Source organism: Maniola hyperantus, chromosome 6 (assembly GCF_902806685.2).
Source record: "Maniola hyperantus chromosome 6, iAphHyp1.2, whole genome shotgun sequence".
Taxonomy (NCBI): domain Eukaryota; kingdom Metazoa; phylum Arthropoda; class Insecta; order Lepidoptera; family Nymphalidae; genus Maniola; species Maniola hyperantus.
The window spans coordinates 16,874,343-16,895,049 of NC_048541.1; the positions used below are offsets into that span (position 1 = coordinate 16,874,343).

Below are 20,707 nucleotides of genomic sequence, written 5' to 3' on the forward strand. Positions count from 1 at the left end.
CTGTGATATCTCTCGTACCTAATGTGCGAGAATATTGTTAGTGCGCCCACGAAGGCTCGGTTAATCTATAAAGTTGTAATCCTGACTTATCTGTGTCAATCATCATCTTCTTCATGAAGGCAGCAGGCATATCCCGACATATTGTATGTATTTTGGTTTAGGTTTATAATAATAATAAAAGAGTTATTGGGGCTTGTCTTCAATTGCAAGCTTGCGATTACGTCTCTATTTCACGGAACCGAATTATTTCTATCGGGACTCTCGGACATTGAAGTGCTTAGAACCTGGCATGCAACAATTAAATAGGACAGGGGAGGTAGAGGTATTGAAGAAACAACACAATATAATTTTAGTTTATTTAATTCAAATGCATTTGGTATTAATTTTATATTACAACATTGTCTTATGGCGCTCTTCACAAAGGTCCGCGACCGGTGCTAGTATATCAGTACTATAGGTAGCGAGCAGTACAAGCACATACTTACTATATAGGAATAAGTGTTTAGAATATTTTGTTCGCATTATTTAACCGATATGAAGCATAAATCTAGTATCATACAAAGATTAGATATGAACATTTGTGATCAAATATATTTTAAAATATTTACATCGAGCGCTCTCACGAGTTGGCGTGCTAATACTGGCTACTACTTGCAGTGTAATGTTGTGTTCGTGATCACTCGCACTCGCGTCTCTCTGTTACACACGCACAAACATACACAACCTGCACCAACTGCGTGGTCGCGCTTCGCACTAAGTGTTACGAAACGCCCACTAAGTATTCAAAGAAGAAATTATAAGAAAGAAATGAGAAAGTTGTTACATCGAGCCAAAGAGACTTCTTGCACTGTGTATTATGCAAAGTTTATTTTTAAAAGGCAGGGTCTAGCCTGGCACGAGGAGTTAAGTAAAAATATAATAATTATAACCCTGCTGGCTGTTTTCTAGTTATTAGCTTTTTTAATGCTATCATTCAACGAAATATTATTAGTACCTTAACATGGCGCATCAAATACAACACTTACTTTAGTGATCTCCCTAAACCCCATTACAAAATATTATATCAAATTTACGATAAACTTTGTAAATGGCATGCTATTATATCAATGTTACCCGTGCCTACTGCAAGGAACCGATTTGAAAAGCTCAGTTTATTAGGGGTGGGGTAGTTTTTATTTACTAAACAATCAGACGTGGCCGTCTAGACACTTCCTTTTAAAATTCGTCAATTATACTTAGCTGAGCAGTTTAGGGGGCGTCCATAAATTACGTGAGGTGTTTTTTTTAAATTTTCTGTCCCTCCCTCCCCCCTGGTGAGATGTCGAAGATTTTATTCAACCCCCTCCCCCATCCCTCAATCTCACGTGAGATTTTTCAAAACGTGGGTTTCTTACGTAAACGCGTTGGATTGTTATTGTAAAAAGAATAAAAAATTGCTTCGTGCTTTTATTTACTAGTTAAGACTAGTAATCAATATTGCTGAGAGTTATAAGTGTAATAAAAATTTAACAATAGAATATCTTAACCATGTACAATCTGGATAAAATGGACCAAAATTGTATTTTTTTTTGTTTCAATCAGAAAAAAATTTGCGTGATATTTGCCGAGACTCCCTCTTTCTCCAACGTAAGATTAGATGAGATTTGACTCGACCCCCTCCCCCCTTAAACATCTCACGTAATTTATGGACGCCCCCGTACTGGAAACGAGGTGGTAAATCAAATAATTTCATTTAGAAAATAATAATACAGTTTCCCCACGAAACAATAGCTATATCGATTCGTTCATTTCTTCCATCTGCAAAACACACGTCTTACAAAATAGTTAATGTCAAAGACGAGACTTTAGTACGCTACGTACAAAATATAACATTACATAATTACAAAAATAGCATCATCCGTTTATCCGACACGTCACACGTAGTGCTGCGCGTCGTCGTCCAGGCCGGCCGCGGCCCAGTCGTGCGCGCGCGGCGCCAGCAGCCCGCACAGGCCGCAGCCCAGGAAGTCGGCCAGGTTGTGGAGCGGGCCGCGCGAGAAGGGCGAGCGGCCGCCGCGCGCCTGGAAGTGGCGGTAGCGCGCGCGGTTCAGCTGCTCGTTGGTGGTCATGCCCAGGCACACCACCAGGTACAGCTGGCAGCCGGCCAGCACCGCCACCCAGAATAGGTGGAACGCGGCGTTCAGCATCACCCACGCCAGCCACGGGCAGCACGCGGGCCACGTGGCGGGCGCGCCGGCGCAGCGCGCCTCCAGCGCGCGCCACACGCCCCACAGCATCCAGCCGCACATCAGCAGCAGGCTGCCCAGGAAGCCCACAAAGTAGCGGTGGTTGCCGGCGCCTGCAACAGAGGGCGTGAGAGCAGGCCGGGGGGAGGGAGGGGCGGCGCGGGGGCGGGCGACACTCACCGATGCAGTTGGCGACCCAGGGGCAGTGGTGGTCGAACTTGGCCACGCAGCGGTTGCACACGGAGCAGTGCTTGGAGCGCAGCGGGCGCCGCAGCAGGCACGCGGAGCAGAAGCGCGCCGGCTCGAAGCCGCCGCCGTCCGCGCCGCCGCGCTCCGACAGCTCCACGATGGTCTGCGGGCGGCAGGGGGGTGCGGTGAGCGGGGCGGCGGGCGAGTGTCGACACACACGAGAGGGTCGACACACTCACCCGCAGCTTGTCCTGGCGCGAGGCGCGGATGACGCCGGGGTCGGAGCGCCAGGAGCGCAGGAAGGTGTACCACAGCGCCAGCGAGCACAGCAGGAAGGCGGCCGTGGCGGCGGCGCCCACGACGGGCGCCACGAACACGGCCCACGTGATGTAGAACCACAGCTTGGTGGCCAGGTACACGCTGAGCGGGAAGATGTTCTTGAGCTCGTCGTCCAGCAGCGCGTTGGTGAGGCAGTGCAGCAGCGCGAACAGCGCCGCCAGCAGCAGCGCCTTCAGCAGGTAGGCGGCGTCGGCCTCCAGCACCAGCCCCGTGAGGTAGAAGGCGAGGAACGGCACGCTCACCACGCACCACCAGCGGAACTTCTGCAACAGGAGAGTCACTGCGGACTTCAGTGACTTCAGTTTCAAATACTACTTTTTTCTGTTTAATCTGCTCGGACTCCCGCTTATGTAAGATTCGTTCGGTTCGGTGGGACATTGAATAATACTAGTTACGATTTGAAAAAAAAAACCAGCCGAATCTGCTCTACAGCAGGCTTTGCTGTTACGAACTAATCGTAAAACATGCAGCGCCACAAGTACTTCTTTCGATCGTTATTAATTCTGACCTATTGGCGGTCGAATTCCAGAAACGAGCAACAAATCAATGTTTAAAATGAAAAACAATTATTTTCCGTTCGAAGCTCCGGGAACTGCGATCTCGGCGAGTTAGTTATCGATGTAACGATAGACAATTTTGTATACATGTATATGTCGGGATAGGCCTGCTGCCTTCATAAAGATGATGATGATGATTAATCGGATAAGTCAGGATCACAATATTTAGATTAACCGAGCCTACGTGGACGGCATGATTTCTGTAAAAGCACGCCGGCAAATACAATTTTGTGTTCTTGCCACTAGGTCGCACTTTTGCGTTTTGTTTAATGTGAATCCGGCTACGACATATACATAACTTCATACTACCCGTTGATATCCTAGACACCTGGAACATTTCAGATTTATTTATAAACTCGTTTAAGAGTTAGAGGCTGCGACATTCAACTCGTAAAACAGACACTTTGGGAATCTTTATTTAGTAAACTGTAATTTTTTAAACAGTTTGAAATTTTCATATTAGCTTCGCACCGCTTAACGTCTCGCCGAGGCGAACCTCGGGACTCGTTTGCCGACAATGGCATTATTTCGTCGGCGACATGGCACATTTTGTTCAGTGCATGGGGAACACTCGCAACTCACTCTGTCGTAGGCCAGCCTGCGGAACACGTTCCTCTTTGAGGCGAGCGCGGCGTGCTCCTTGACGCGCTCCGCCACCTTGGCGCCCAGCCACAGCGCGTCGGCTAGGTTAGGTTAGGTTAGGTTAGGTTAGGTTAGGTTAGGTTAGGTTAGGTTAGGTTAGGTTTTTTTTTTTTTTTTTTTTTTTTTATTTTTTTTTTATAATAAGGCTAGGTTCCTCTAACGTGATTAGAGACATTGTTTGCTAAATTTTGAATCTTCCATGCCAGTTCTCGCTTTTTTACTTCTCGCACTTTCATTCTTCATACCAGTTCTTTCTTTCATACATCCTCTTTCATACGACGGGTGGGTTCCCCTCCTATGCTAGACTATTTTTTAAAGGGGTTTTTATTATTTTTATTCTATTATTTTATTTTAATCTTTAATACAATCTTGTTTACAATTTCTGTCTTATTATATATATACATTTTATATGACATCGAGTTTTTTTCCATATCGAAAGGAACAGAGCCATTTGATTTTCGTCCATGTTAATTTGCGTATTCAACAATACTAAACAACATTGGGCCTTTTTATTTGGCTCTGTTCCTTTCGTTGACCTTTCAGCTTTGATGCAGAATAAACTTATACGTTTGCTTTGTATCAAAGCGTCTTTCCGGAGTGTCTGTTCCTCGGTCTCATGTTTTGTCTTGGCCTCCAGGTATTCTTCGACTACCTTTGAACGTCGGATCGATGCCGCACGCCGGATCCTCCTCTTTCCGGTGGCCACCTCACGCTTCAACTTCGCCAACTCCTCTGACCACCACGGCAGCGTAAGTGTATATTTTCTCCCAATTTTGGGAATTGCATGTTCGCTCGCTTCGGTCAGTGACTGCATAAGTTCGTGTATGCTATGATCTAGTTGTGTAGCTGTAGTGGTGTTTTGAATGTGTGTGACTGTAATGTTTTTGGTTTGCAAAATTTGGCCCGGTTTCTCATGAAACTGGCTCCAATTGGCTTTCCGTGTGTTATATGTTCGTGTTGTGTGCTTGATGTAGTTATATCTGACCCGTTTTAGATGTAATTTAAAAGAGATGCCGTTGTGGTCCACATTAAAAACAATTATTGCGGCCTTCACCGTACCCTCCCCGTTGTCAGCGCTTTGGAAGACCCTGGTCCCCGTCCGACCCGAAACCCTGCCCTCTCTTCCGACATACGGTTCCTGCACCAGCGCCACCTGAGCTCCGTATTTCTCCGACTCGAGCAGCAGCTCGTTTAGTGCTAGTTTTTTACGTTGTAAATTTTACCTGGAAGAAATGGAGTGCCATGGCGTCCCCGGGTGCGCCCTTAGCAATAGGCCACCTTCGCCCTTGCCAGAGCGTCCCATTTCTTCCTTATCGGACAGCTATTGTCAAAACTATTGTGATCTGTCCGATCTAGTCGGCTGCTCTGGCAGTTGCAACACGTGGGTCGATCTCCAGCCTTCCACGCCGGGCACTCACTACGCAGGTGCGGACCCGTGCAGTGGCTGCAGGTGTCTACGGACGCCTCGCAGGTCCTACGACCGTGCCCGTAGCCCAGACACCTGGAGCAGGTAACCAGTGGGGACTGATCTTTAGCCACCACCCGCTGCAGATCTATGTGGACCTTTCCCACGGCTGTGACTTGCTGCCATACTTGCGGCGACACCTGCAAAACCACATGATTCTCGAGCGGATTCCTGGCTCTTCTTCGGTACCTCACGCTTGCCCTATATTCATCGTCCGGTATCGTCCCCAGCACGTTCCCGTTTTGCCGCTTTAGGGCACCCAATATGTCCTCGTCGGTATTGATGCTAAGGACGTTTAGCAGGACTACAAGCGGATCCCTATTTTCCACCTCCTGCGTCAGGAGTGTTGGGCTGCCAGTCTTCAATTTCTCTACTACTCTAGCGAGCTCTTCTCGCGACTGGCAGCCCAGCACTACCTTTTGATCTTTGGCTTTTCTCAACCTGTCCACTCGCACGCCGGATGTCTTCGCGTTCACGGCAGTTCTTATTTTGTCAATTATGTCTTCGCTTTTGTCGTGAGCGTCGACCGAAGACACCACCATCGAGTGGAAAGATTGAGGCAGCTCCAGACCGCGTTTCCTTGGGGCGCCGGCTGCCACATTTGCGTATGTGACGGCTATCCTCTCTTGGATGTTTTTGCTGAGGTGCGACACTTGGTCTTTTAGGGCTCCCAGGTCGTCCCTGGTCGCGGACGCCACCTCCTTCTGCTGTTGCAGTTCGGATCTGACCTCCACGACCAGAGCGTCATTTGCGTGGGGCAGAGGAGCTGCACGGGCGACAGAGGCGTTCTTGTCCAGGTGAACCTTTAACAGCTTCATTTGTGCTGTGTTCTCCTGGACGAGTTTTTTGTGCTCTTCCAGCGCCCGAGTCAGCTCGGCTGCGTCACCCTTCGTGTTCGCTGCGATTTTCGCACTTGCACTCTGTTGTGTCACTTTTGGTAGCTCCTTGGGTTTATTGTGGTCGTTTCCGGTCGTTTGGGTGAGTCGGAGTCCAGCCGCCTCAGATTCTTTCACCAGGCGGTACAACTTTTCAATTGCCCAGATCACCTCGGTCTTTATTTCCGCCTTTAGGTTGCGGGAATTATTTAGCTGCAGTTTTGCTTTCATAAGACACGCTTTTGCCTCCGCAGCCCTTCCCTTTAGCTTTGTTGTTTCTGGCTCGGGGGAACCGAGCTTTTGGAATGTCTGGTCCAGAGGTGCGCCGATCCTCCGAGGCGCTGGCCCTTCACCTTGCGGTGTTTTGTCCTGCGTGCTTGGCTGAGAGGAGTTCGTTGGATCGTCCTTTGAGGGAGGCAGGCTGGGGTCGCTTACCACTGCACCCACTTCCGGTGTCTGGCCGGGCTCGACCAGTTCCTTACTTGTGTGAAGAGGCGCCTTTGCAGCGTCTAGGCTCTGCCTTGGCGTTTTTACGGGTGTCCGGAGACCCAGCATTTTATGTTGGGATGAGTATACGTCAGGGAACAAAGAAAATCAAGTTTAACCTAGCCTTGTCAACGAAATGTTAGGTGTAAAGGGCCTGTAATCTCGGTTAATTTATGGAGGTGTAAAGGGCCTACCTTCGTCAATTTATACCTATACTATTGGGTGGTGTAAAAGCCACCCAAGTCAATGAAATACTAAAACTAGTTATACAATTTAAGACTAGGTTGGGCAGTGTAAAAGCTGCTCAAGTCGATAATATGCTAGACAAAAGTATCAGAAACTAATTTGAGCAGTGTAAAAAGCTGCTCAAGTCAATAAACTTAAACTGAGTGTAGATTTAAAACTAGTTTGAGCAGTGTAAAAAGCTGCCCAAGTCAAGTTGCTATTACAATACAACGGGAGTTTTGTCCAATTTTACTTAAAACTACTTTAAACAAGTTTGAAAAAGTTGGAGGTGTAAGGGGCCTCCAACTGTCAAAAGCCTACTACTGACTAACTAGCAGTCAAAATCTGCTTAGTCAAAAAACTACTTTCGCTGCTTGGTAGAGATTGACTCTACCTTGACTCTAGCTAGAGCCGCCCGTCCAGTACCGATCGATAGCCCTCGTCGTGGGCTGGTCAGCCGTGAAAACCGCAGTTCTCTACGACCAACGGTTGCCGGGATATCCAACTTTTAAAATTTTTCAAGATGGCGGACTTAATTGTTGCCTGGATCTTCTAAATTCAATATCTCGGGAACCGCCGGTCGCAGAGATGTGTGCGACGGCTCTCCGTGCTTGTCTCGTTACAAGCTATGTGTTCACCGATACCGGCTCTAGGGTTTAGGTACAGACTCTACCTAGAGTCCAGAACCGGCACCTGCGGTAGAGCTCACCACGATTTCGTCAACCTAATCCTAATTACAAACAGTCTCCGCGATTTTGTAGAGCTCAACTCCACTTTGACCCTGGGTAGAGTCGCCCTTCTGGTGTCAGTAGATAGCCCTTGAGGAGGGCTAGTCAACAAAGAAAACCGCTACGCGCTACGACCAATAGTTCCCGAGATATCCAACTTTAAGTTTTTTCAAGATGGCCGACCAAACTGTTGCCTATGTCTAGACTGAACTTTGAAAATTAATATCTCGGGAACTACCGGGCGGATATATGCGTGCGACGGCTCGCCGTGGTCGTCTTTTTACAGGCTATGTGTTAACCGGACTAAAAAACCAGGTTAGGGGGTCGACTCTATCCAGGGTCCCAAGCCGGTACAAGTTGTTGAGCTCGCCACGATAGGGTGCCCAAAGGAAACCGCAGCCCTTAGCGCCGTCTCAGACCGAAGTTATGCCCTTTTGAAGTTTTCCAAGATGGCCGCCAATATGGCCGCCACTTTGGACAGAAGGCCCAATTTCGGCAGTTTTCAACCTAAACTGCCCGTGTTTGGGCTTGTTTGATAGGTCTTATAAAGACCTATTCAATTTCGTTAATGGGGTAGTTGTATGAGCAACCCCCGATTTTTAGGGGTTGAAAAACCTTAAGTTTTTAACTAAATTCACAATTAAAATTACTTATAAAAAATTTTTGAAACTAGCGATAATTTACAGGGCCTAACCTATCTAAATACTATTTTTACCGATTAGTTGCAGAGCTGTTGCACCCTTATTTCAACAACCACGTGTCAACCCCTAAATTTCAAAAAATCGTAACTTAAAAATTACTGAGCAAAAAATTTTGAAATTTAGAATACAAATAAAGTTAATTGATCTTTACAATTTAACCAAAAATAAAGGGGGGGGTGTCGATCTAGATTTTAGTGAAATTAATTTTGAAATTTTTATAAAACTTTAGAGTGCAATAACTCTGCAACCACTTAACTTTAGTAGACGCTCGATGTGTCGCCGAGCAGCTCACGTTGTACTCCGTTGATAGAGGCAGGCAGCAGCGCCCTCTGATGTCGGGAAGTACAAACACGTGGCCACGTGGTTTTCAGTTTTTCCGTGTTTTCTCCGCGCGCATGCGCGGAAAAAATCCAAGTGAGGTGTCCCCTTGTAGAGCTCGGTGAGGCGCGTCGAACGGCGTAGTGAAAGTGGTAGGTCGTCGATCGTATTTAGGCAGCGTTCGCCGTCAAAGTTTGAAATTTTTCAAACTTTGCGGTTTTTCGATCGCTGCACTTCCAGTTTTGCACCGATTTTCAATCACTTTTCGCCACTTTATAGCACTCACCGAGGCGCAACTTTTAACGTATCGCACTTGTTATTCCGTTGCGAAAAACCCACTTTTTCGAATTTTTTAAACTTTAAAATTGCCCGGAGCGACACAAAAACACCTTGTACGCGTGCGCTACCGACTGCGGGGGGCGGCAGACAGTGGGTTAGGTTAGGTTAGGTTAGGTTAGGTTAGGTTAGGTTAGGTTAGGTTAGGTTAGGTTAGGTTAGGTTAGGTTAGGTTAGGTTAGGTTAGGTTAGGTTAGGTTAGGTTAGGTTAGGTTAGGTTTTTTTTTTTTTTTTTTTTTTTTTTTTTTTTTTTTTTTTTTTTTTTTTTTAATTACTAAATAGATCTTTTCGGATTCTATTTAGGCAGCTTCTTCCCCTGACATAATGTCAGAGACCTTTTTTAGTTTTAGTTTTATCACACTGTACGAACTTCGCGACTGTTTGAAAGGAACAGAACAGTTTGATTTGGACCCATGTTAATCGTCGTATTCTATAATACTGGACAACATTGTGTCCTTGTCACCCTGTTCTGTTCCTCTTAATAGCTATTCCTGCTATTTTAGAGCAAAATAGCAGGAATAAGCTCCGACTTGCGTCGCACTCCAGAATGGCGGGGACGGAGTCCCTACACAGTTCCACCCTAATTTGTTGGTGGAGGTCCTCTCGGATTCGGCTGTGCTGTGGACAGTCGATGAGTAAGTGCAATATTGATTCATTGACCGTTTCATCACAGACACAGCCAGGACCGTCTTTACACTTAAACCTGTGTAGGTACTCCGAAAACCCGCCATGTCCGCTGAATATTTGGACCAAAAGGGGTGTGAGCTTAATTTTCTTCAAAATTTTATGTGCCTTTTCAACTGACGGCAGGAAGGTCTTGGTCACGGACGCCGTCACACCCTCCCTGTAACGCTCAGACCATTTCATGACAGTGTCCTCCCTTATGGATCTCTTTATATATGTCGGAGAACAGGAGGATGGCTGATAATTATTATTCATCTTTAGCCGACATCAGAAGGTAGTAATTAATAAGTAGGTACTTTAATCCATGTTCTTTACAAATAGTTCTCAGTAACGTATCGCACATGGAAACCATCAACGTAACACAACCAGATCACCCTAACCTAACCCTACCTATGGTCGCCTCCAACCACCCCTCACAGCGACCCCTCACCTCACTCTAAACTAGCTAACCTAAGCTAAACACTACATCGTGTAATTAGGGCGCAATTGCTATTGCAACCTCTCAATCAAGTCACGACCTACTCCGTTATCTAATCATCTCAAGGTAATCAATCACAACTTCATGAACGCTCTTAAAAGGATCATTGCATCGACTCTCTTACGATCTAAACCAGATCTTATAATTGACTTCTCATTACTAATTCAGAATATCGCAATAGCTCTACCTTCTCCACTCTGTGCACATCTGCATACAGAACACCATAGCATCGTGCGCCACACGCGCCACGACTACTATCCACCCAAATAAGCGATCACAACAGAAACCAGGTAGAATGTAAGCTATTCGATCTCATGGGCAACTCATTGTCTAATCCATTTCAACATTACACGAGAGTCATCAATGATTCTTTACCAACCGGGTCATACGATTCTAAAGCGGGTACTATCAAAGTTAACTTCAAGTTACTATCACACTAAACTATCACTTCAAACTAATCATTATCTCAACTGCCGGTATATCTCCAATTACACTCTAAATTACTAGCGTTTGCAGAAATAACCTTAACGGATGTCCTTAGAATAATCTATCCACTGAGCCAAACGTTAACTCACGAATTACTCTAATATTCACCAATAATTAATATTCCATATTCGTCAAACAACTACGCGAACATTATTAATAGTGCTTTGCAGACAAAGTCACCGGATGGCACTAGATGTTACGATTTAACACGATGTACATTAGCATCGAACAATTACTGTTCTAACTATATCACAATCACCGAATTAAATATCACGATTAAGAAACTACCTACCTATCTCAAATAATAAAAATTAGCTAAGCTATAATCTGATACTTAATTAATTTAATGCGAGAGAGAATTTTGAACAATAACAAAATGCGTGCGTGTCAAAATCCAACTCTGACAACTAAAATAAAGATGGCTACCTTCCGTACAGTAAAGCTTCCTTCATACGTTTCTTTTCACGGAGTCTACGACAGTAAGAACTCTTTCAATATCGACCCTCCAATACGGCCATTCTGACATGCGACCGTCCTCGGGCGCTAGTATGTATCAAGCACAAACATTTTATAAACGTCAGAACATCCGCTCGTTCATCCTGACAATCAGCACAAGCACACAAACCACATATTCTAAAGCATGCATATCACAACCATTACAAATAAAACAAGCATGACACAACTAAAGCATAGCCCAACTTTATCCATAGTAGCAACTTCTAAAACACACTGCACCATTTGCCATAATAGACTCACCGCTCATAATTATGTCTCATAAAACCCGAACTCCAGCAGTACCCCGCTACTGATCCTATCACCTGTTCCAAACACCCACCACACTATACACCAAGCTAACTCCCCTCAGCTGAAACGGCCACGCCGCCGTCCATCCATTATCGGAACAGCCACCTCGCCGTTTATCATCTAAATGGCCACCTCGCCTTTTAGACAACTCCCTTTTTTTCAAAACAGCCACCTCGCCGTTTATCATCTAAATGGCCACCTCGCCTTTTAGATAACCCCCTTTTTTTTCAAAACAGCCACCTCGCCGTTTATCATCTAAATGGCCACCTCGCCTTTTAGACAACCCCCTTTTTTTCAAAACAGCCACCTCGCCGTTTATCATCTAAATGGCCACCTCGCCGTTTAGACAACCCATTTTTATAAATCAAATATTCTTTAACGTCGCAATAGCACTTTTCCAAAAGCAATTCACTAAGCTCTTCCTTATACACATCCAAACTCATCCTTTTGAGGTCAATCGGCAGCTTATTGTTCATTTTTTTTCACAGCCATAGCGCAAACGCTTTTCATGCATGTACCACTGTGACATTCTGAAATGCATAGCTCGTGCGTGCATCCAACCGACCCACTCATCTTTACCTCATAATCTCGTTGGAAATATTTTTGACATCTCCTATTAAATACGCCCATATCCTCTATGCTCATACATCACAGTGGAAGGACCCCCATTTTTTTATTTTTTTATAATGGCATACAGCAATCGAACAGACCTATAACACAGACAGCCCTTATGCACTTCCTTTGAAGTCGAAAGGCCCTTTTAGCATCAACGTAATTACCCTACAATGTCAATCCATACGACAAAACGGATGATACACATCCGTGGGATGCACCCAAAGCCGCATTCAATTATATCATCTGCACCAGACGTCCCCACGCATACACAAATTCGTCCAATTCAGCACACACACCTAATGTGCACCCTCAAATTAGAGTTCCTGTCGCAAATTATTCCCAAAAACTTTAACTCATCAACCCTCTCCATCGTCGCATGATCATGAACTGCATCATTTTAGTTTTATTTAAGCGCACTTCCAAGTCATTATTACTAATTCAATTAATTATCCTCCAAAGCGCCGTTCAATTCCCATTCCTACATTCCTTCAACATTATTCTATCATCTGCAAACAATACACAACGAACAATGGTCGCTATCGTAATGTCACCAATACAAGTTACAAAAAGAAAACAAATATTCCGGTGAATTTAAAAACCTCCTCCGTTTTTGAAGTCAGTTCAAACGGAAGGATTCTAATACACCACACATACCATACACTCTGAGGTACCCCCCGCTTATCACATTCCAGTGGAGATTCGTACACCCTTTGGTATTATTTTTCATTCTAGCAATCCCAGCGCACATTTTCAGTCCATTCAAATACGACTCTATCCATTCATAAGCTCTTCTTGCAACACCATATCCATCTAATTTATCCAATAATATTTTATGATTCACAAAGTCAAAAGCCTTAGTCACATCCAGAAAAATAATAGCAATAGGTACCCTGTCATTCAGGCTATCATTATTCTATTCCACTTAAACAGAAACAATCCTCGACAGTGGAGCTGTCATTGCAAAAACCAAATCGTTCATCCACGAGCACACCATTGGCATCGAATTTTTTTTTTGAGACGTTTCACCATTACCTTTCCAATCATTCCCGCTAATATTGGCACCAATGTTATAGGACGGTGCCACATCAATCGCCTTTTTTTTGAACACGGGCTACAGGAATGGTAACTATAGAAATTTTTAAGTTGCTAGGAAAAACCCCTTATTCAAACGACTGATTCACTATGTCTGCAAATACACTGCATAGGCGAATAGCGCACTCCTCTACAGAGCCAGTCCTCATCTCATCTTAGCCCAGCTTCAGTGTCACTCGGTGACTCTATTATACCAAAAATCCCTTCAGTCAACCATACCGTTTTATTATTACAATTATCCATTTTCACCTTCTTAGAGGGTAAACACAGCACATAGAAAAGTTATACAACATCATGAAAGGAATCAAATGCCTCGCCGACGCTTTCCGAATATTCGAAAATGTAAGAGACAAGATAAATTTCATGAATAAAATTATTTCGTATTATACCCTCTGTAGTCCCTCCCATATTAAGACCATGCAGACCTATATCACACTTTTTTTTCAACCCTTACTGCCAATGCCCAAGTAGCATCATGATCTGAGAGTGCTAGATAGTCAATCTCAGCAGCTGAAAACATCAGACCACTAGCTATTAAATTAGATGACAACCGTGCTGGGACATCACACTCCCAATGCTATAACCATTTAGTAAGGAAACCAAGTAGTTTGGAACCCTCGTAGCCTTAGCTCCAAGCTTACGCAATTCACCATCACCACCATACCACATAACTCCAACAACTGACAGTCAAAATTGTAAATTAACTAAACTTAACTATTTTAAATAAATGATTCGAGTTTGAGTTTAACTCCATTAAATCACGGCCACTTTCACCACTCCTTAGCGCATCTCTACACAAAATAATCCTTCTTTCTTTCTCTTTTTATTCAAAACACACAAAAGTAAATCAAGCTTTTCAAGAAAGACCACGTGTGGGTATTAAAATTGAAAACATGTCTTGCACAAATAAATTAAAAAAAAAAAAAAAAAAATCTTGTAACTTTTTTTTTTTTTTTAAACAAAGCTAGTGTTGCAATGATTTTCAAAAATGTGGGCATAAATCGTATATCCCACTTCTGATGTCGGAGAACAGGAGGATGGCTGATAATTATTATTCATCTTTAGCCGACATCAGAAGGTAGTAATTAATAAGTAGGTACTTTAATCCATGTTCTTTACAAATAGTTCTCAGTAACGTATCGCACATGGAAACCATCAACGTAACACAACCAGATCACCCTAACCTAACCCTACCTATGGTCGCCTCCAACCACCCCTCACAGCGACCCCTCACCTCACTCTAAACTAGCTAACCTAAGCTAAACACTACATCGTGTAATTAGGGCGCAATTGCTATTGCAACCTCTCAATCAAGTCACGACCTACTCCGTTATCTAATCATCTCAAGGTAATCAATCACAACTTCATGAACGCTCTTAAAAGGATCATTGCATCGACTCTCTTACGATCTAAACCAGATCTTATAATTGACTTCTCATTACTAATTCAGAATATCGCAATAGCTCTACCTTCTCCACTCTGTGCACATCTGCATACAGAACACCATAGCATCGTGCGCCACACGCGCCACGACTACTAACCACCCAAATAAGCGATCACAACAGAAACCAGGTAGAATGTAAGCTATTCGATCTCATGGGCAACTCATTGTCTAATCCATTTCAACATTACACGAGAGTCATCAATGATTCTTTACCAACCGGGTCATACGATTCTAAAGCGGGTACTATCAAAGTTAACTTCAAGTTACTATCACACTAAACTATCACTTCAAACTAATCATTATCTCAACTGCCGGTATATCTCCAATTACACTCTAAATTACTAGCGTTTGCAGAAATAACCTTAACGGATGTCCTTAGAATAATCTATCCACTGAGCCAAACGTTAACTCACGAATTACTCTAATATTCACCAATAATTAATATTCCATATTCGTCAAACAACTACGCGAACATTATTAATAGTGCTTTGCAGACAAAGTCACCGGATGGCACTAGATGTTACGATTTAACACGATGTACATTAGCATCGAACAATTACTGTTCTAACTATATCACAATCACCGAATTAAATATCACGATTAAGAAACTACCTACCTATCTCAAATAATAAAAATTAGCTAAGCTATAATCTGATACTTAATTAATTTAATGCGAGAGAGAATTTTGAACAATAACAAAATGCGTGCGTGTCAAAATCCAACTCTGACAACTAAAATAAAGATGGCTACCTTCCGTACAGTAAAGCTTCCTTCATACGTTTCTTTTCACGGAGTCTACGACAGTAAGAACTCTTTCAATATCGACCCTCCAATATATATGAAATTGGACAACTGTCATAAGCCGGCCTGGTCTTGAGCTTTGTGACAGCCTCCCTGGCCAAGTAGTCAGCCCTTTCATTTCCGACCACTCCTACATGAGCTCGCACCCAGAAGAGGCTGACCCTCTTATTTTTTGCCCTCAGAAGAGCTAAATTTCTCCTAATGTCAAAAGCCAAGGGGTGGAAGGTTCCAGTGCTCAGTATTTCTAAAGAAGACCTGGAGTCACTGAGGATATTCACAGAGCAGTCCTTGTCTTTTAAAGCCAGTTCTGTTGCTTTAAGGATTGCGTACAGCTCTGCCTGGAACACTGTGCAGTAAGGCTCGAGACGAAATTTCCTACTCAGTGTTTCCTCTCCATCCCTCCAGCACGAGAGAGCTGCACCCACTCCGGCGTCCATTTTACTGCCGTCTGTGAATATCCTCAGACCGGTCATGTCATAGTCTGCGATGGTGGCCTCCTCCATGTCCTCTAAGCACCGGAACCCCACGACAGCCTCCTCTGCGGGATGCGGGGCGTTCAGGAAACATACTCTCTCTTCGACCTCCCTGCCATTCAGTATGGGCTGCGGTCGGCCCCTTTTGGCCTCGTAAAGCTGAGCCGCCTCTTGTATCCGTAAATCAAGTGGTATGAGACCGGCCAGCAGAAGTGCTGCGTTCAGTGACACGGTTCGGTACGATTTGCAGATTTTCTGGGCAAAACCCCGCTGAACCGTGTTTAGCCGCTTTTGTGTCATCAACTTCCGTGTGGCCGGTGCCCATACACTGGACGCGTACATGATAATGGGCTCAATCACGGCCACATAAATAGTTCTGATAGTCTCAGAGTTCAGTCCCCAGTTAATTTTTGCTGCCCTTGCCAATGGTTTGTAAATATTGGTAGCTTTCTGGCACACAGCCTTTACATGATCATTAAATGTTAATTTGTTATCTACCAACAGGCCTAAAATCTTAATTTTGTTTACAATTTCTATTTGAGTGCCACCCATGCGTATGTAAGGGGTGTCGCATTTAAGCTTCTTGGTTACTACCATCGCATTTGTTTTGTGAGGTGCAAATTTCAGCTTATTTGCGAGGCCCCACTCATACACACGGGTCAGGACTTGGTCGGCTTGTTGCTCCATTTGAGCAATGCTGAACCCTGAGAAGACCAGAACTATGTCGTCAGCGAACGCTTGACAGTGTACGTCGCGTTCGCTGATTTCGTCTAGTAGGGGGTCTAAAAGTGTATTCCAAAATGTTGGACCACTTATAGACCCTTGTACGCAGCCCTTCGTTGTTGAGGTACAGAACTCTTCGTCCGCATACCTCACTCTTACCCTCCTGTCTTTAAGGTAGCTGTCGACTATCCTGCGCAAGGTGAGGGGGCATTTCTTTTCGGCTAATCTGCATTTTATTGCCGGCCACCATGCGCTATCGAAAGCCCCCTCAATGTCTAAAGACACCACGATATTTACCTTTTTTGCACGAACGTTCTCTCGGATATGCTGGACGAGGTCATAGAGAGCGTCTTCTGTTGAACGTTGGGGGACAAAGCCGTACTGTCTCGTGTTTAGTCTGGGTAGCAGGTGCCAACGAATCCTTTTTATCATAATCTTCTCTAATATCTTACCGAAGACCGATAGTAGTCCTATGGGCCTGTATGACTTAGGCTTTGTATAATCATCTTTGCCTGGCTTCCGCAGGACTACTATCGTTGCTTCTTTCCACAATATCGGAAAATATGTCAAGGCGAAGCACCTGCTCACCAGACCAAAGAACACTTGTGCGTTCGCTCTGATAGCGGCCAAGCATATATCAGCTGTAAACCCGTCTGCTCCCGGCGCTTTTTTCGGGTTGAAGCTTTCCGCCGCGTGTATTAGCTCGTCCATTGTGAGCGGTGGGTCTTGGACGCTCTCCTGGCTACTGTCCACTTCCAGTTCAGCTTTCCGTCTCGTTTCTCTGTGAACTTGATTGTCGTCAGCTTCTAAGTCCTGCGGGAAGAACGTTTTGGTCAGAAGCTGGACCGAGTCCTTTGGATCCAGGACCACTCCGTTGTCTATTAGGGGATGGTCTTCATATTTCTTAGTCGTCCTTCTTATTACCCTATATATCCCGTCCCAGACGCTTTCGCGGCTCTGGGTCCCACAGAACTCTTTCCAGCTTGCAGTTTGGGCCTTCATCGCCTCCAGTTCATATTTCTCTTTTAGTTGCAGGTACTTGTCGACGACGTATTGCCTTCTTCGTGGTGCTGCGCAGGATATTCTTCGCTTCCTAGTCATAACCTCTCTCTTCAGAGCTTCGAGTTCTTCGGTCCACCATGGTAGTTTAAACTTGGGTTTTCGTGCGACTGGAGGGATCGATTCACAACAAGCCTTCTCGACACAGTTGACGTATGTCGTTATCGTTTGTTCGAGTCCAACTGGTGTTTCGATGTTTTCTATTTCTATTTGATTTAGTTGCTTTCTAGCCAATTCTTCTTGCAAGACCTTTTGAAATTTTTCCCATTCGGCTTTCCGCGTGTTATACTTCCGCGTCGTCTTCGGAGGTCTTGCACCAGTTGGTTTCGTTAGCCGCAACGTGAATGTGATCGCGTTATGATCAGAGCTTGTGATGCCCTGGTCGACCCTCCAGTCGCTAATCTTTCCGAGCAAATCATGGCTGCATGTTGTGATGTCTACTATGCTCTTGTAGATAACCCCGTTTCTGATGGTGAAGAAGGTCGGGTCAGTTCCCTCGTTCAGTATGTGCATTTCCATCTCCTCGATAGTGCCCATTAACGCTTCACCCCTGTGGTCCTCAGTATTGCTACCCCACCATGTGCTCCAAGCATTAGCATCACCTCCAATGATGAAGTGTTTCGTCTTGAGCTTTTCTTTAATGCTTTTCACTTGAGTTAGATAGGGTTCTATGGGCAAGCTGTCTTCGAAGTACACGGAGATGATTCCGAGTTCCCAGTTATTCGATTTGAGGATCGCGACGGCTATATTCTCTGTGGTGGCTGTAGGGCATTCGATGATCTGCATGTCATTGTTAAATATCACAATTGCAGCCTTAACGGGTTTTGTCCGATTCTGCGTTTGCTGAACTACCCTAAAGCCACCACTTTGTGCAATTTCTCCTTTCGCACCCACATAGGGTTCCTGAACGAGGGCCAGACTAATCCCACCCTTTTGTGCCTCCAGGAACATTTCTTTTAGGGCCAGCTGCTTTCTTTGGAGGTTAGCTTGGATGAATTTATACCCTTCACTTGTTTCGCCCGAGGAGCCTTTAGCAGTATGCCACTCTCGCTCTTGCCAGTGCATCCCACTTTTTCCGGATCGGACAGCTCTCGTCAGAACTATTGTGATCTGTCCGATCTAGTCGGCTGCTCTGGCAGTTGCAACACGTGGGTCGATCTCCAGCCTTCCACGCCGGGCACTCATTACGCAGGTGCGGACCCGCGCAGTGGCTGCAGGTGTCTGCGGACGCCTCGCAGGTCCTACGGCCGTGCCCGTAGCTCAGACACCTGGAGCAAGTAACCAGTGGGGACTGATCTTTAGCCACCACCCGCTGCAGATCTATGTGGACCTTTCCCACGGCTGTGACACGCTGCCATACTTGCGGTGACACCTGCAAAACCACATGGTTCTCGAGCGGATTCCTGGCCCTTCTTCGATACCTCACGCTTGCCCTATATTCGCCGTCCGGTATCGTCCCCAGCACGTTCCCATTTTGCAGCTTTAGGGCACCCAATATGTCTTCATCGGTATTAATGCTAAGGACGTTTAGCAGAATGACAAGCGGATCCCTATTTTCCACCTCCTTAGTCAGGAGTGTTGGGCTGCCAGTCTTCAATTTCTCTACTACTCTGGCGAGCTCTTCTCGCGACTGGCAGCCCAGTACTACCTTTTGATCTCTGGCTTTTCTCAACCTGTCCACTCGCACGCCGGAGGTCTTCGCGTTCACGGCAGTTCTTATTTTGTCGATTATGTCTTCGCTTTTGTCGTGAGCGTCGACCGAAGACACGACCATCGAGTGGAAAGCTTGAGGTGGCTGGGAGGTGGCCCCAGCGGGCTTGGCGGTCGCCGCCATCGCCGCGTACGTAATACCGTCAGTGACTGTGTTCATCTTTTCTATATTACTATCAATTTTTTGTACGTGGTCCCTGACAACCCCGATGTCGGCCCTGGCGGCGACCACCAATTCTCGCTGCTGCTGTAGCTCCTCCATGACCTCCCTCGCAAAGTCTGCCGCTGTTGCTGTAACGGTCTGGGTGACGGGAGGCGGTGTCCCTCCGTTGAGCCGCAACACGATCGTGTAGAGGCTCGAGAGGCACTCGATGACCGTCTCCTTTATTGTTGACTTTATGTTCCCAGACTGCTCCAGTTGAAGTTTGGCCTCCTGGAAGAGCCGGTTCGCGGTAGTCGCCAGCTCTCCGAGGGGGCCCTCCGCGGCCGACTTCGCCAGGAAGGGCATTTTGGTTGACGGGGGCTTAATTGCGGGTTTCTTTCTAGACTCTGGGTCCATGTGCTTTACAGAGGTGCTCCCTGTATTGGGGGGTTTGCTTGTTGCACTCGATAGTGTTGGCGCCATTGGAGAGAGGTTTATTTTAGTCTTAACCTAATTTGAAGAAGTTGGAGGTGTAAGGGGCCTCCAACTGTCAGTAACCTTAAATAACCTTTACCTAACCTTATGGTCAAATCACTAAGTGGTGTATAGGGCCAGAATTAAACTAGTAGGCAGTGTATAGCTGCCAAGGTCCGATTTTCTTAAACTAATGTAAACAATTTTGAAAAAGTTGGAGGTGTAAGGAGCCTCCAACTATCAATAAGCTAAGCCTAACCTTAACAGTCCAATCACTAAGTGGTGTATAAGGCCTGTGATGAAAATTGAAGTATTAGGCAGTGTATAGCTGCCAAAGTCTATATTACTTTTTTCCGCGTTTTCCGCGCGAAAATTGTCGGAAAAGCGGTCAGGCGCACGGTCCTCACGCGCGGGCACCGTCCGAGTCGGAAAAGACCGGAAAACTACGAAAATTTGGGGTATAAATTTTGCCGAAAAATTTTGTAAGTGAAAATTTTTTGAAAATTTTAATTTTGGATTTTCTTTCGCAGGACGCTGGGGCCGGTGGAAAGCAACGCCCTGAGAGATTTTCACGTGAAAATTCGAAGAACCGGGACAACGACGCAGGATTTATGCAGTTTCTTTAAGCAAATCTAT

The 20,707-nt window shown here is 45.3% G+C and overlaps 1 protein-coding gene and 1 long non-coding RNA gene across 3 annotated transcripts in view; one reads left to right on the plus strand and one right to left on the minus strand.

Moving 5' to 3' along the window:
• Window positions 1–342: 342 nt before the first annotated feature.
• On the minus strand, window positions 343–3,997 carry LOC138402489 (palmitoyltransferase Hip14-like; the record flags this gene model as incomplete). The annotated part of the gene is made up of 4 exons (XM_069499201.1): window positions 343–2,338; window positions 2,406–2,577; window positions 2,654–3,016; window positions 3,893–3,997. Coding segments are annotated over 4 exons (1,065 nt in total), but the record flags the coding sequence as incomplete, so codon positions are not given.
• A 537-nt stretch (window positions 3,998–4,534) lies between these two features.
• The window catches only part of LOC138402435 (uncharacterized), an 18,379-nt gene continuing 2,206 nt past the window's right edge, over window positions 4,535–20,707 (plus strand). The window contains exons 1-2 of one of the 2 annotated variants that reach the window (XR_011236812.1): window positions 4,535–4,701; window positions 20,602–20,707. The exon at window positions 20,602–20,707 is cut by the window's right edge and continues 181 nt beyond it. This is a non-coding gene — a long non-coding RNA (uncharacterized lncRNA). Of the gene's footprint in view, window positions 4,702–20,425; window positions 20,530–20,601 lie in introns of those variants that run through there. The other variant, XR_011236811.1, reaches the window with a different exon arrangement.